At 41.4% G+C, this 17,742-nt stretch overlaps 1 protein-coding gene across 1 annotated transcript in view; it reads right to left on the reverse strand.

Annotated features, from left to right (window-relative positions):
* AMBRA1 (autophagy and beclin 1 regulator 1) overlaps window positions 1-17,742 on the reverse strand; it is a gene marked incomplete at its 5' end in the record, with an annotated part of 130,041 nt that overhangs the window by 36,830 nt on the left and 75,469 nt on the right. Inside the window, 2 exons of the mRNA XM_082000451.1 lie at window positions 8,093-8,247; window positions 8,702-8,890. Coding sequence (XP_081856577.1) covers window positions 8,093-8,247; window positions 8,702-8,890 — 344 coding nt within the window. The remainder of the gene's footprint in view (window positions 1-8,092; window positions 8,248-8,701; window positions 8,891-17,742) is intronic.

Raw genomic sequence — 17,742 nt, forward strand, 5'->3', positions numbered from 1 at the left:
AAGAACTAGGTTTTATGAAGAAATGGATCATCTCAGGTAACAAAGCTCTCACTCAAGAAAATAACACAGTTGCAGTGAAGTGGCTCATTAACTTACTACCCATCTCCCAAAGGCTGCAGAACCAGGGTAATACTTCCACAAAGCCCTTTAGGGGACTGGTCCAAGCTGGGATCTGAAATCTAGGGCTGAGTAAGCAAGAAATTGCTAAGTAAAACAATTGTCTTTTCAATTGTGCATGCGTGTGGCTGGAACAGATGAAAGGAGAGAAACAGGAATGCCATAGGGGGTGTTAGCGTGACAGAAGATAGAAACATATATATTCAGTGCAGATGCACAAGTGAACCGAACTGTGCAAACAGGACTAGGCCCCCAGCTATTGCTTTCTCTTGCAAAAATGACTGACAGCTCTCAATGCTGGAACAATCTAATAAAAATATGGTCACTTCTATGGCAAAAAGAATGACAAGCTTCTTCATTTTTGCCCTTAACTCAGACTGCAAAGCAAAAGCAATACCTGTGAATTCCCCATTAAATGTCATGCTGAGACTAACAGCAAAATCTACAATATGTTAAAGATCTAATGACAAGAGCAAAGGATTTGCACACAGCTGCCATTCCACCCCACACTCTGTCTGCTGAGTCTCAACAGGAGAGCACACAAGATCAAGTGTCAACAATATGTTGATGAGAGAGCTACATGCACCCTCATCTAGGTGAAGGGAGGCTGTCATCCAGCTGCCTACACGTCTGGAAGGAATAAATACTGGAGGAAAGAGTTGGCTTAAATTTAATTGAAGCAAGATGGTAGAAAGAAGTACCGAAAAAAAATCTTCATAAAAATTGCAAAACTCTTCTCAGCCCATGGCCGGTTTAGTGCAAATCTGGTAATAATTCACCTTGGCTCCCTTCCCCCTACCTGACGCACAAGATGACTGCACATAAATAATCTCAGATGCCAAATCATCTTTGCCATCATTTTTTCTATCTAGTTAAAACTATGTACCCAACTGCACCAAAGCTAACAGTAGCTAGTGTGGGGCAAATGGGCTGAAGGCCCTACCTGAACAGCAAGAGCCCAGCACTCCTAATACTGGACCCCATATTAAACAAAAGGTCTTGGCTCAGCTTCATATCCCCTAAAGTAAACACATCCTGAATAGCTGTCATTTGCCTTTTCTTCACACCAGTTTGCTAAAACTGAGACTGCTCTCACGTTTAACCACTGCATGAGATATTAACATGATATTTTATGAAGGGATCCTAATAAGTTTTTACAGTTTCTTGTAAATTCTGCCTCAGCAGCCTTCATACAGACATGGGTGAATCAGTCAAGATAGCAATTTAACTAACTCTTACAACATGCCACTCCTGCATCTATACTCAAATGTGCGTATCTATGCAAATCTTCATGCCACCTGCAACACCAAGGTGGCATTGTGTTTTCCAATGATAGTGAATATAGCTCTTTCTTACAGCACCCTACATAAGCAGTGCTTACCAACATGGGGTTTGGATATGCTGTTTTTCTAAACATACCTGCCAGAATCTGCCGATACACAGAGCATATAAAACTATTTGGCCTCAACCAGACAATTATGCTCAACTTTGTATTAAAAAGAGGGATTTCCTATATCAGTCAGAAAAGGGTTCTGTGGCATGCCCTCTTCCTGGTATCAACAAGTACATGCAGTCTGTGACTCTGCTTGGACCTTTGGTAGTCTTAAGAAACATCTACCTGGTTCAATTTCTGCCAATAGTGAAAAGTTTCTTTGGTCAGTAATTGAGTGTATTATTTGCAGTTCTACTCACGAATTGCCAGAAGCTCCCCTCTGTTCACCTAAAGATGTCAAAATCTCTCTCAAAAGGAGACACAAAGGACCACACCAATAAGCATGCTTTTTCAATAACACAGCAAGAAGTTGGTACTCTCTTGCAAACTAGTCTTGTTTTCCGAAGCATGTTAGTTCATATGAACTTTTCCACTGGAGGTAACGTGTTACAGTAACCCATCTCCATATATTCTTATGAATTTTATTTCCATGTTATCAAGGGTTCTAACAAAACTGTAACTTGCACCCCAGTAAAGCAAATGTGCACAGCCATTTGCTTGCAGGCTTAAATCCCTGTCACTTATGGCTCCAGGAGCATTCAGAGCTCCAGGAGCATTCACAGCTCGTCCAGTGAGTCAATGAGGTCTGGCAGTGACCTTTGCAGACCATGATGCGTAAGTTCTGTTGAGACTTGCATGAAGCTCAGACGACAGCATTCAATAAAACTGTGCATCTTCTCACATATTCTGTGCATTGTCCTCGTTAAGAGTTAATACGCTGAAAAATAGCCATTGGATCTGTGCTAAAACTCTGTGTGCCTTTGCTTCAGGCCCTTCTTCCGGCAGTATTTGGAACTCTCCATATGTTTACAGTGGAAGCATACACATATTCTGTTCCATCCAGGCTACTGACCTACCACTTCAGCAGGATGTTTCCCAAATATCAGTAGTCTTCCCAAGAGCTAATTCGGGATTTCCACAGCCTGACCTTCCTTCCAGATTCAAAGCACAATGCAGTATTTGAGATGGGGCTTGATTAAGTCAGCTTATCCCCACACAAATTACATGATTTACTTTTCAGCTTTATCTCAAACCCAACTCACTTTTTGTATCCTCAACTTAAAAGTCCCTTTCCAATTTTTATTTTAATTTGGATTGCAGTAATCATGTTTTCCTGATATTTAGAGTTAACTTCCTAAAATGAAAAACATTAAACAAGGGCATCAGAATTTGTGAATGCCAGAAATAAAACTACCTTCTGGCCTTCTTTCTCACTAATACCCACTGCTAACAGACACATGGCAATACGATCCTTACTCTTCTATGTTTCTAAGGAATTTCAGCTCCAGCCAAGTTTCTAATTTCATCTTCTTTTAAGTTCTTTAACCTCCATATACTCTTGTAATCATATGGAATACAGAAATCACCCTAGACCCAAGCAGCTTGAAAACAGATCATCTTTATTTGGAGACCAGCTCCACCTATGCTCTCAAAATAGGCTGCAAAACCTTTTCTTACTCCATATTTGGTGTCTTTTCTTCAAACTTCCCATCTCTGAAACTCAAATATTTCCAGCCAATTCACACTACCACTCCAAGTTAAAGATCTGCTAAAAGCAATTCCTTCCCTGTACTCTGCAGCTACAGATAAATTCCAGAGATGTTAGCTAGGTTTGCAAAAAACCCAAAATAAACCACAAACAACAAAAAAAATTAAGCTTATGCATACCACTCTTGTTAAAAGTCAAGACTACCAGACAGCTTTTTAAGCCTCAGCCTGAAAAACAAACTTGTTCTTTAGCAAAGCCAGGTTTCCATTTGAAATGCTAAGCAGATCACTCAAAGGGGTGAATAGAAAGAGCATGAACCTCTAGCTCATGACTCTACCATATGTGATGACAATTCACTACTTTTACTCCATTTCTGAGCACAATTCATAACTGTCAAATCATGTCAGCCCTGACCTGCAGAACTCTGCCCCATCTCTCTGAAATATTAGGAGCAAGATGTACATAGACAATGCACGCTTGTATAACCAAGAGGCTCCTTAGTACAATCCAAAAGTGCTTTAGTTCTGAGAGAACATTTCTCTCCAACAATTACACCAGCACCAGTGCATTTCTAGGTGCAATTAAATGTATGAGAGTTTCATATAACAAAACTAATTAACTGCATCTTCAAAACCTCTCAACAGCAAGATGGCGGAACCTTTCTGAGGAATAGAAACCTGCATTCCACTGACTGCTAGTCACAGGTGTGGAGGAATGGTCTTTCCATTTTAATTGGAAACAGAAATAATCACTGTATTTCACTCCTCAGGAGGTTGCCACGCTTTTGCAGTGACTTACAGGCCACACTGCCAAGCCCTACTCTATCAGTTCATCGATTGCAAATCAAAAGGTATCAGGGAAGGAGGGAACAATCATGAGACAACTTAAAAGAATTTTCATAGAATCTGATGTAGCATTTCTCTTGAATTTCTCTTGGGAGTTTTGCAAGTAATGTAAAATTAAAATATCCACAAAGCTTTGCTTCAGAACACGACTATAGCTTATTTTTAATTTAGAAGTTGAGTAACAATTGCTTTGTATTACAAGCTGTTGGCACAGAGGCAACAAGGACACTTTCTGATTCTTTCTAATGTGCACATTAAATTAGAGACAGAAGAATACTTTCACCAGGTTTCCTAAACCTTTTTCTACTGCATGCTGGCCAGGTTGCAAACAGGTTTTTACTCAACTGAATATGAATACAGCAGCCACTGTAAAGACAGTGTGCCAAGAATATTACAAAGTTTCCTACTTAAAGCTTTATTTTTATTTTGCATGTCCTGAAAAGTATTACAAACTTATGGAGCAGTCGTATTGCAAAATCCAAAACAGAAGAAATACCCATAGTTGATGTACCAATTTTTACAACTAGATGAAGAAATAACATTTACAAGATTAACAGTTTTATGTTTTCCAAGCTCGGCCCTACAGACTGCAGAAAGATGACCAACAACACACCAGAATGTTGAAACAATACTCAACATCATCCTGTAGGAAGGCTCTTTAAACCAAATTAACTCAAACTGGTCTAGTTGTGACCCTGTCACATAGGCAGAAAGCTGAAAGTCCAAAGCAGTCAGAAATGAGACATTCTGAACATCTTTAAGCATGATGTGGGAAAGGGGAAACAGCAAATTAGTTAGCAAATCCTGCTAGACTGGATAGATATGAAAACGTGGGGGAAAGGTTTTTGGAAGCTAAAAATACATGTGCAAGAATGATGAAAAAAGCAGCCTTTAGAATACAGGCAATCCATCTGGAGAAAAATAATCCAGAACTACAGCAGATGAGAAAGACAGGAGTGCAGTGATGTGGAGCAAGTCTGAAAAGCAAGAGTGGGAAAAACTGTACAAAATTTTCAATGCACCATAACAGCAAAAAAAAGGAAAAACCCTAACAGTTTTTGACTGCATAAGTAAAGCACTGTAGTCTAAAAAAAAAAAAGCAGAAAAAAAATACTCCCTGTGGGCTTCTGGTAAGACTATGCTTATGACATTATGTGCATTTAAACATATTCCAGAAGTGGGGTTTGGGGGGTGGGGGGGAGGGGGAAGAAAAGGGTATTTTGGAGAGAATTCAGAGGAGGAAAAAAAACCAAAAGCTGAAAGATTGCATTACAAGAAAAGATTAAGGGAATACAAAGCATTACTTCACTAAATGGTGACTAAAAGCAAGGGTACAAGCATTTGAAGAGTGTAACACACCATAGGGAAAGAAGATATGTCTGAAATGGAGATGAAGAAATAAAAAAAGGAAGATTTAGACAAGTGTACTGATTTAGCTGGCTACAAAAAAAAAGCCTCCAAAAGGAAGGGCTAGATAGAAGCCATAGCAACTGGAGTTTAGAGCAAATATAAAGAATGGATGAGAGGAAAGAATCCTACCATAGTTCTTTGCAGGAAGAGACCCTATCATAGAATCACAGAACAGTTTGGGTCAGAAGGGACCTTTAAAGGTTGTCTAGTCCAACCCCCTGCAATGAGCAGGGACATCTTCAACTACATCAGGTTGATCAGAGCCCCATCCCACCTGACTTGGAATGTTTCCAGGGATGGGGCATCTACCACCTCTCTGGGGAACCTGTGCCAGTCTTTCACCACCCCCACTGGGAAAAATTTCTTCCTTAGATCTAGTCTAAAGCTACTACCTTTTACTTTAAAACCATTACCCTTTTCCTATCACATCAGGGCCTGCTAAAAAGTCTTTCTCAGAGGCCCCCTTTAAGTACTGGAAGGCTGCAATAAGGTGTCCCTGGAGCCTTCTCTTCTCCAGGCTGAACAACCCCAACTCTCTCAGCCTGTCTGCACAGGAGAGGTGCTCCATCCCTTGGATCATTTTTGTGGCCCTCCTCTGGACCCACTCCAACAGGTCCATGTCTTTCCTGGGCTGAGGGCTCCAGAGCTGGATGCAGGACTCCAGCTGGGGTCTCACCAGAACAGAGGGGCAGAATCACCTCCCTCGACCTGCTGGCCACGCTGCTTTTGATGGGGCCCAGGATAGGGTTGGCCTTTTGGGCTGCAAGGGTACATTGCGGGCTCATGTCCAGCTTTTCATCCACCAGCACCCCCAAGTCCTTCTTGGCAGGGCTGCTCTCGATCCCTTCATCCCCCAGCCTGTATTGATACCAGGGGTTGCCTTGACTCAGGTGCAGGACCCTGCATTTGGCCTTGTTGAACCTCATGACGTTCACATGGGCCCACTTCTCGAGCCTGTCCAGGTCCCTCTGGATGACCTCCTGCCCCTCAGGCGTGTGAACCACACCACTCAGCTTGGTGTCATCTGCAAACTTGCTGAGGCTGCACTTGATCCCACTATGTCATTCATGAAGATATTAAAGAGTACTGGTCCCAATACAGATCCATATTTTAGCAAATCCACTATTTTAACTAATAGGACTTCTCAATCTTAACTTATTATATGGTGAAAAGACTGTGGGAAGGGATACTCCTGTATCTGGCAGTAAAAGCTACGTATTTCACTAGGATCTTAAAATAACTGAAAAAAAGAAACCGTAGCAGGGCAAACTAGACTTTTAAAAGGATCCAATGCGATACTGAATCCATGTAATTAGTGATCTTCTATCCACACAGCTTTCACCAACCACACCTGCTAATCAAATTGTGCTTTTCTCATAAATACTTCTTAATTTCTGTCGCTTACCTTAAGAGGCTTGTACCAGAATGGTAGCTCAAAACCAGGGCTGAAAAAGTGCTGATTGATGCAGCAATGAATATCCTCATCATTGATTTCCCCTTGCATTATAACATGGAGCAGATGACGACAATAAATAAGAGTTTTATATCAGCTGATAAAGCAGCTCATGTAACGACACAGCTGAGATGACCCTCTCTGAATCATGAGCAGTCTAGTGAGCAACTACAGACTATGAAGGTGAATCAAGCGATTTCTCCCAGAGGCAAGTGCTGGGCCTCTAGATGAATGGTTGCACTTGTACACTGGGAAAGCTCTGCCAAAAGTAGTAATAATCAGAGGGGCCTTTTAAAAAAAGAAAAATTTTTAAAAAGGTGGGGGGAAAAAAGAAAAAAAAAAAAAGATACGTAGACAGAGGGGAAAAAAAAGCTGCTCATGGAATGAATTACACTATGATCAAGTTATCCCCCAAAGTGAGAAGGTTTGAATAGTTATTTTTCATCTCCTGCAATAAAAGTCACCTGAATACATGGCCTAAAACTTGAATCCAGCCCAAATTTCAGCTTTAGAAATTACCTAGTTCTGCCTCCTCAACTCTTTGTGCATTATCAACTGCACACAGCTTTTCCCGTCCCAAACTACCACTGAATAGCTGTTGTGTTCCACTGATGAACAAAGAGAGACACGCATGTTCTCCTAACTCTATTTGCGAGTTTGCAAAAAGATGAAGGTTTTTCCTCACATACTGAGTCAGCATGGGTCATAGCTCAGTTCTCCCACAAAGCAGTAAGTACAAAAAGATAATTCCATTGCCAAAATAGGCCAACAAAAGCCTGTTTGGCGAAAGTATGGTAAGCCTCACCTTCAGTCAGCGAGTATGATGTGAAGCTTGGCTCCTATCCTTCCTGAAACCGCTGGTGGCTGCTCTCCTAGAGATTAGCCGCTTTTAGGAATGTTAGGAAGTGATCCTGAAACCTCAGCTGAAGAACTCCCTCAGCAAAGCCAGCTGTAGTACCACAAGCAATACGCATATTACCCTAAGAAGTACAAAATACCTACTAGATACTATGAGTGATATCTAGACTTAGGATACCAGACATGACATAGAATATATTTGTTTGTCATCATATTTGAAAGCAGAGAAAAGTTTCACAATTCTATCACACTTATGTTCTCCTGCCATGTTTGCCTACCTCTCTAATAAATTCCTTCACATGTTTATTGTTCAAGCAGGCCTGTTACCTCTTTGTTATCATAACCCAGCAACCACCTACTATGCTAAAGCCAAAATAACACAAAATCACTGATGAAGACACACAGAAACAGAATACATATACACTCACCCTCATAGAGGTTTCTCCACCATGGGGCTGTTGCAGCCTGAAGACTTGAGCTACCATGTGTTCTGTGGACGGGTGCAACAGGATACGTCGAGAAGCCAGTCCCACCATTACGTATCTGCCCATTGGAGACAGGCTGACAGAAATGGCATTAGGGCCTATAAAGAGAAGAGGAGTTATTTCTCTCACAGGTTGACATCCCTCCCCATGCCTCATCCTCACAACTTCTTCATTTCCTTCCAGCACTCCCATAATGTATGGCATACTAAGCTTGTCCTTATAAGGAGTAAAGAACAATAAGGAAACCTGCACAAGAATAAATTTTGTGAGACGTTTCCTTGCAGCAAGCATCCTCCCACTAAGACAATGAAGTTTTTTAAGGAATGAAAAACTATCCCTTAGCAGCTCCCCCATACCAGCACCTTACACGCCCAGACCATACCACAAGCTTCTACCCAGCAGTACTATATTTGTGGCTGGTTGGAAGGTCAGTAAAATATTTCCTGTTACTACAACCACCAGTGTTCAGACTATTGCATTTCTCACGGAAGGCTGAGTTCTGAGGTAACTTCTCACACTCCCACCCACCCTTACTTCTTGCTGCATGCTTACCAAAGCGCTTTGTGTAAAGCATCTCGCCCAAGTTGTGGGGTGCCAGAGAATACACAGCCAGTATCCCTTCATCAGGGAAGCCTCTTTGACTGCTAGGAATGAAGGCTGCCAGCAGCTGCCCATCAGCAGAGATATCGCAGCTAGCATCATTGTAAATCTTGCAGTTTTGAACAAGCACGTTCACAGAGGCTGCAAGGAAGAAAGGAAGGAACAGTGATTAAAGCACTCAGGTTCAACAGAGAATAAAACAAGATTAAAACCACATGTTGAAAACTGGACAGTACATGCAAAAGACACTCAAGACATTTAGCTTCCTCCAAAAGTTTATAAAATGTTAATACCCTGATTAATGAAAAACTTGCTCCAAAACGGAGATAAGACACCGCAATGAGCCCAGGGAATGAAAATCAACTCACGTCCTGAAGCCTTCAGCCAAGAAATAGTGGCAATTGCACTTTATCAAACCCCTCCTTTGTTGAGCATAACACCATCCTTTGTAAAGGACAGGACATTTTAAACAAGTCCCAAATAGTGACTCCCTGACAAACTCCAGCAGTGGTATCACTGGAAATATTTAATTCATTTCCCCTTCTCTTGCAGAACCCCTAGTTCCAGCTCCCCTTATCTCCAATAAACAGGAGATGAGAGAGAAATTCCTCCCTGCAGATACATTCACTTCTGACAGCCGATTTTTACACCAATCTTGGATAAAGCAAGTGAGAAATGGCAGAGACTTCTTCAGCCAGTCCTCCATTTAATTACCCCAGTATTTGAGACACTCATGCAATCAGTGAAGGAACTGTTTATCAGACAGTGAGCAGCAATTCAGAAGATGTAAGTTTTACTTTAATCTCTGATGGTGAGTTGCTGGGTGGCCTTGTACAAATCTTTTCCCCTCCCTGCCTTGCATACACAGCCCATCAGCTCTTCCGGCTACTGAATCTTCCCATGCACTTGTGCTATTCCTAGTACAATGAGGTTCCAAGGCCTTTTAGCATCGTTGTCACCAACAGTTCAATGGTGGCTTGATAAGACAAGGCTGGTGTTATGTTCGCTCCCTCAGCCTAACCTAGTGTTTCACTAAAACTGCTCAAGTGTTTCACTAAAACTGCTGCAATTATTCCAGGCAGTTTGGAGCTGAAACTGCACACACTATTTTGGGGGTGGAGGAATTTCAGATTCTAGTATTTTCAAACTCAAGGGGATAGAAGTATAAGAAAATAAAAATAAAGCCCACATTTGCAATATAGAAGCTTTGCATGCTAGAAGACTGAACACCCCATCTCACACACTTGAAGCTAGAGCATCATATGGCGCACTACGTCAACTTCTACAGTCCATGAATTCTCTTCTAAACCTTCAGACCATGTTCAGCCTCGAAGTGGCTTTGATTTGTTCAGCAAAAACTGCGAATGAGTTTATGAAGGCATTTCTTGGGCTAGATTCCTTATTAGTTTAATGAAAGAATAGGGCCAAGAATGCTTTGTGCATACTTCTGAAAGTCTGAACTTCCAAATCAAATTAAGGCTGTAACTCAATTATTTAACAAACTGGTGCTGCTGCCAGAAGAAACAATCCCTTTCCCTTTGTTTCCCCTTTTCACAGAAGTTTCCAACACTTCCATGAAAAGAAAGCTACATGAGGGAACTGATAGGGCTGAGAAATTACTGACTGTTGTCTAGGTCACTTTTTAGCCAGAACAGTTTCCCAACCTGGTATGCCACATGGCCACAAAGACACTTGCAGCAGCAGAAAAAGAAGTCATCACAGGGAAGCAGACAGGACTGCTCCTTCTTCCAGTATTGATGATTTAAAGCACTTACTGAACCTCATCTTTAGTTCTTCTGGTCTCAAAGACATTTTTCCTGGTTGAGTGTAAACTTCTACTGTTCCATTTAAGAAACTCCGATGAAAAAGACAACAAGGATAAAAAGTGGACAATGTAATTACATTCTGTACCAAACCACCTACACCTGTACTCTAAATTTATTCAACCATTTTTTCAGTCTCAAAGCTGCTAAAAACAGTAATTTCCAGCCTAGTATAAACAGAAAGGTGCTGAACAGAAAAAAGGTAAATAATGGTAGTCACTGTCAGTGCTGTAATAACAGAATCTAAAATACACATGGCCCTTTAAAGAACAGACTGTCCAAAAGATGACAAAATTCAAGTGCTTGGTCTGAAGGCTAGTTGAACAGAAAGATAACAGAATAAAGATTAAAAATTGTACTACCTAATTTAAAAAAAGGTAGAATTAAAGTTCCCCCCCCCCCTTTTTTTTTTAATCTAGGCTTCACTCAAGTACTCATTATGTCGTCACAAGAAAAGAGGTGCATCAACACAAGAACTGCAGTATATGATGTGAACTAGCTAAAGGATACATGACAACAGGTTGCACTATGGTAATCCCCGTCAAATTGGGAGAATTTCTGCAGAGCTCTTCAGTGACTTATTTCAAAACCAATCCTATTTACTAGCTTCATCAATGAGCTAGGCACACAGTGGAGCTGAATTCATCAACAGATGAATTCTGTTGATAATACTGGGTGATTTCATTAACAGGGCATTATCAGACCACATAGTGGACTGAAGTACACAGAGACATAACAGAAGTGAAATGAAAGAATTCTACAGTGTGTTAACATTTAGCAAGTTCTGCTTTACCTAGGAACTTCTCAGCTGGAAACAAGAGAGAATCAACTTTGATGATCATAGCAAAGACTGAGCCATCCACCCAGCTAACAGTGAAAGAGATGGCAATCCTGAACTGCACTACAGAGTGCACTTACAACAGAAATATCAGTGCTAGTATACACTGGACATAGTCTTGAGCAGCCATGTTCAAGAAAGATTAAACCCTAAATGGTAACAAGATCAGCAAAGAGGTACAAAGATGACTGGGGAAAATGAAACATGTATTTTATGTTTAAATGGGAGGAAATAGGATTGTATTTACAAAAAATACCAGAAAGTAAGTGCTGGAAAAACATCAGCTCTCTTCACAAATAATGGTGACAGGTAAGTGGGTAAAAGCAGCCATTAAGTTTGGAAATTTGAGAATTTCTACCAGAATAGCAAGATCCTAGAATAGTCTTTCAACAGAAGTAAAAGGGATAAAGAATTTAACCATTTTTAAGGCAGAATAAGAGAAACTATAGGATGTGCTTGCCTAAGACAACAGGGAGATAGACTCAGTGGCTGAGGCGGTCCTTTCTCACCAACTCCTTTGTAGTTGTAATCTAATCAGCAGTGATCTACACAATAAAAAAAAATTTAAAAAAGAAAAAAGGGAGGTGTGGGAACTTACTGGACAGGTGAATATTGGGATTCTCCAGCCAAACCCAAGTTAACTACTTAAGAGAGCGCCAAGCAAGAAGGCCAGCAACAGAGCAAAACTACACATTACACAGGAAAAGCATTTGCCAGAGATACAACTATGAAACACACCACCACCCCCACAAAAAAATTTGATTATTAAAAGAGAAAATATAGTCCAGTCCCCTTCTTTGGGGTCTGTCATGGTTTAGCCCCAGCCAGCAACTAATCACCATGCAGCCGCTTGCTCAGTCCCCCACGGTGGGATGGAGGAAAGAATTGGAAGAGTTTTTTGCTCTCTTACAGTTTAATAGGTAAAGCAAAAGCCGCGTATGCAAGCAAAGCAAAACAAGGGATTCATTCACCACTCCTCATGGGCAGGCAGGTGTTCAGCCATCTCCAGGGAAGCAGGGCTCCATCACACTTCATGGTTTCTTGGGAAGATAGACGCCATAACTCCAAATGTCCCTTCATCCCTTCCTCCTTCTTTGTCCTGACTTTATATACCGAGCGTGATGTTGTATGGTATGGAATACCCCTTTGGCCAGCCTGGGTCAGCTGTCCTGGCTGTGTCCCCTCCCAGCTTCCCGTGCACCCCCAGTCTTCTCGCTGGCAGGCCAGCATGAGAAGCTGGACTGTCCTTGACTACTTAGCAACAACTCAAAACATCAGCACATTATCAACATCTTCTCATCCCAAATCCAAAACATAGCCTGACACTAGCTTCTGTGAAGAAAATTAACTCTATCCTGGCTGAAACCAGGACAGGGTCTAAGAACCGTCCTCTCTCATTCCTATTTGGCTGGATATCAAAGTTTTTGTCCTTCTTCTCTGGGCTCAGGATGAAGTTTCCATGAGGTAGCCACACTTTCTCTACAATATTAACTACTGTCATTTATTTGATGCTTAATATTGGAAGTAGCAAGACTGTACACTTGCTTCATCAGACCAAAGGTATAGGTGTCATTTAGCCCATGAACCCTTCCGTGCTGTGAACTCCTAGTGCTTTTCAAAGAGGTGCCAGAAGTTTTAGAGGGGACAGATACTGATTTCTCTGGAAATAGGCAATGTTTCGTCCTTGTTCCTATAACTATTGAAAATCATAGCCTATAGAACCCATGTCTCTTCTCAGCTTTTAAAGTTTGTTGGTTTTTTGGGGTTTTTTTTGTGGGTTTTTTTTTTATCTAATGCAACCTTGGACATTCATAAGAAAAGAATCCCACATCTTTATTTTTGTAAGGTAAGAAAGTCTTGTATTTCTTCTGTACCACTTACAGATGCAGGGACATTGCTATGTCTTGTACATATCCTCGCAGTTCTATGGCTACATTTTTTCCTTCCGAGGTCTCTAATCCTTCTCCTCATCTAGCATTTACTATATGTCTTTTTAAAACAATGTTGGGTTTGGATCACCAGTCACCAAGAGTCTATTTATTATATAGCACGTTTTCACTCATTTTCCATCTATAGGGTCTCCCGCATCGTTCTCCCTCCCCGCCTCAACACAGCACAGAGGTTTTTGGTGAGCAGCCCACAATGATGGCCAACATGACTGCGTATCTTGTTCTTTTTAAAGTTTGTTGCATATGGTGAATGCCTCTTAGCAAAACAGACTGTGAGCTCCCCTGGCAGAATTGAACTATCTTTCCCCCTTGATGTGTGCCTGGAACATAAAACATCACAGATGCAAGCTGTGCTAAACAAGAAAGAGAACTCTTTATTTTAGCCTTTCAAGATCTGATTCATGCTGGCATTATGGTTCTTTGCTCTTCTCTCACTTCCAAAGGATGAGGCAGTTGGGTAGCACTTACACCTAGAACCAAGGGAGCATACTATGCCAGCAGAAAAAGTCTAAATATGAGAGGTGGAGATCTCAGCAAGGTTTCATTTTAAGGAACAGCATCTCAAAGATTCCAGGACACAGGGAGGATGAAGATACCCATGCATTTGACAAAGCTACAAGCTATTTGGTTTCTTTGAGCCTGAGGCCTGATCTATGAAAGTGAAGCCAATACAGAAGATTTTAGGGAGAAAAATTGCTATTTTTGGAAAATCATTTACAACAAGGCTGCCCTTTCATCTCTTGTTTTCTTTTGTTGTTAATGCAGCCACCAAGCTGACAGAACAGATCAAAAGAAACATCAGAGAACAAATTAATCAAGCTGTTGTGCCAACTTGGAGTGCGTACACCTACAGCATAATTACGCTTGAAGCTGGGGAAGGCCTGGAATGCCGGCAGCAACAGTGCTGTTTGCCAAAGGAAAATAGTGCTGGGTGCACCATCCGCTCCTAGCCACCCTTAAGGATAACACTTTCCTAACAGCTGCTCCTATTTATATGTTGTTTAGCATGCCTTTTTTTATTTTTTATTTCCTTTTTTTCTTTTAAGTTCTTCTGCATCCCACTGTGGATCAGTATGTATTGATCAAACCACCTTTCTCAAGTCCCAGCCAGTGTTAGAACAGGACAAACTCCTGATATGTGACTAACTGTGGAAGAACTAGACCAGTTCAGCCACAATGACTAGAAAATGAAATAATGAGCTGTGAGCAGCGTCAGAGAAACTGTATTTGAAAAATATAAACAAGAAACAAAACCTTCAAATAGTTTATCTGTGGAAAGGCTATATTCTACATTGTTCACCGATTCAATACTTATTGTTACGTTGCAGGACATTTTAAGGATCTGCAACACTTACTAGAAGAATATTCAATAAATGCCAGAGATAGCATTGTTTCTGCTGCCAGCTAAATACCCTACCCCGATGCTGATATGACTGCCAATTACAGTATAAGTCTGGGTCATGTTCATTTCAGAGTTATTAAAAGCAAAACTGGCAAAAGGAGAGAAGAAATCTGAAGCCATCTTTATCCATTTTGCAATTAATAGAGAAAGACAGGGCAGAGACTAAAATCCTACAAGTCCTTGCAAAACCATTTCCCCAAGACCGTCGGACTCCCCTCTTGTGCGCCTGCTGGATTAAGCGTTAGCGAGGTAGCTGCTGTGGAGCAGAGTCCTAAGCCCAGGGCTCCGAAGGACGCTTGGGGCCCAGGCACCGAGATCACACAGGACTGCACTAATCACGCTGCTGTCACTTGCTCAGATGTGTCCACTTCAGTGGAAAACATCCTACTTCCAAACTACTTTTTCTTTGTTTAATTGTAACAGGAAGAACTGCTCGGAGATGGAGGTTGGCCATAGAGTCATTCCTTTGATGGAGAGTGGAGCTGGCAGGCAGTCCCAAACTTCAGCTGCATCATTTCATCTGCCTGAACTCCCAAACCATTTGTGGCTCAAGTCAGTCCCAGGAAGTGCAATAGCCCCCTCTATGTAAGCAGACTCTCTCACATGACCACCTCTGATTTATAGGAAATGATGGGAAAAAATGGAGCTATTGAGGTCACATGCTTTATTAGGAAAATAGTTTATTTCCAAGATCATGAAGAGTCAGAAAAAACTCCTCCAACCCACCACTCCACTGTTACACATTGAGCTTCACAGTGTCTCTACAAATCTGTGTACCTTGGCAAGCACCTTGGCAAACTTACAGCTTGCCTTTGTTCTGTGCCTAATCAAGCTTGGCAAATAACTGTTGTAGGATAAGCACGGCTGCTACATCTTCATACACACCTACTAGACCTTGGCAGAGGGAGATACAGCTAACAACCTAGAAATGTCAGAGTTGGGCTCAGCATGTAAAAAGGAAGAAGCACGAGTAAAACTGAACATTTCCAAATGGTAATAAATAAGATGAAGAAGCCAAGTATTACGAAGCACAAAGTGGGAAGTCAGAAGGGCTGAGTATGGGCTTGTATAAGAAACCTTGCCTGCAAGAAGGGCACAATGACAACAGAAACCATAGCCCAATTTCCAGCTAACGGGAAGCTATTTCGGAATGGAAGTATCCTGGTAGGGGAGAGGGAGAAGACTGAAATATTGATGTGTTGAGGAGCAGATGGTTCTTATTTTCTATGGGATTCCATAAATTATAAACAAACATCTTAGCCTTCTTTTTTTTAAATTAGCAGCCTTCCTTTCTGCAGCCAGATGAGGCAAAAAAAAAAAGAGGCTATTAGCAGTTGTAGCACTCTTCAAATACTTCACAAGTTTGCAGAGAAGTCCCAAAGAATTTAAGTCAGCAGCAAGATGCTTCCGCCTCTGACTTCGTCTTTATTCTGTTCCAGAGTCTGGCTGGACTGCAGAAAGTATTGCCACTGCGTGGCAAAACTTCGCCTTGAGCACTTACAACCTCACACTATTACTACAAAGTTTGGCACTTAATAAGACATGTCAAAGCACTGGCACATGAGTTCAACACAGTATTCTACTTTGAAAATGACACTGCATGCTCCTTCCCAAGAGACAGAATGGTTCTTAAGGAAAAAATATAAAGCACCTTTCCCCTTTACGTTGTCGATGGCTACCGTCTAGAAACAGGGCTTTTATTTCCCGACAGGCTATACATATCACACCACAGTAGTCTACATGATGTGAAGGAAGGACATGAGACAAGCACCAGATACTTTATAACTCTAGGAACTACACAGTAAGAGAGCTATTTGTAATAATTTGTAATAGCAGGATGGGCTACTGGTGAGTTTTCCCCAGCTCCTCTGATTTCCCAGAGACTGGGAGATAAATGGCCCCCTAACAGGTGGCCCAGAGAAGTTGTGGATGCCTCATCACTGGAAGCGTTGAAGGTCAGACTGGACGGAGCTTTCAGCAACCCAATCTACTGAAAGACATCCCTGCTCATAGCAGGGCAGGTGGACTAGATGATCTTTAAAGGTCACTTTGAACCCAAACCATTCTGTGATTCTATGATTTCAATTCCCCACATCTCTGCTGCTATGGTATCACACATGTGGGTTCTTTAAGCAACAGGACAGTACCCCACAGAGACCTCTCTTGACAGACATGTAACTTCTAGAATTGCAGAAAAGACAGGACAAAGACTGGGAGAAACATTTTCTTAATTCATTTCAGTGGCTACCTGTGAAACCAGAAGTCTTTCTGAAAACAGAATCCCTGTTCTCCCTAAAAAGAAGCCAGTCCATTAAAACAGAACCCAATCTGGTTTTGCTGAGAACACAAGCAATGAATTTCACATATGCACAGAGATGGCCTAAGCTAAAAATCACTGTACAAAGAAACATTCATGAATATCTACCTCCTATCTTCATCCCAGGCTGCCACAAATATTTCTACAGCTGAACAGCAAGCTGTATCAGGATACCATTCTGGCTTAAAAATAGCTTTTCCAGTCAAGTTAGTTTTAGCCCCAAATAAGTCATTCCTTGATCAGCTGACCACAAGCATCAAATATTCTTGTGCCTGCATAAAGAAATCTCTTCCAGAGTGAATGCTAGCTTATGCCATAGAACATATGTAAAACTATGGTCTAATTTTTACAAAGGGAAGGAGAGAATAACTAAGTAAAATCAGCAATATTGCTCATATTCTTGACTTAGAACAGTTTTCACCTGAGACATGGAACAAATCACTGCTTTTGCAAATGGCCAGAAGCTACATCTACCTCCCTTGGCTTTCAACACTGGGGTAAGCAACAGACCAGGGCCCAAGTCCGAAAACGTATTGCAGCACTTTAACCCACACTAATATCAATAACTTGGAGAATGCAAACCCAATTTATTAGCAGGTTCTAATGTAAAGGTATAAAGACAATATCCCTCTAGAAACTTGTTGGTTAAAGAATGAGGAGATTG

This window comes from Phaethon aethereus (assembly GCF_964289735.1).
Source record: "Phaethon aethereus genome assembly, chromosome: 5".
NCBI classification, from domain to species: domain Eukaryota; kingdom Metazoa; phylum Chordata; class Aves; order Phaethontiformes; family Phaethontidae; genus Phaethon; species Phaethon aethereus.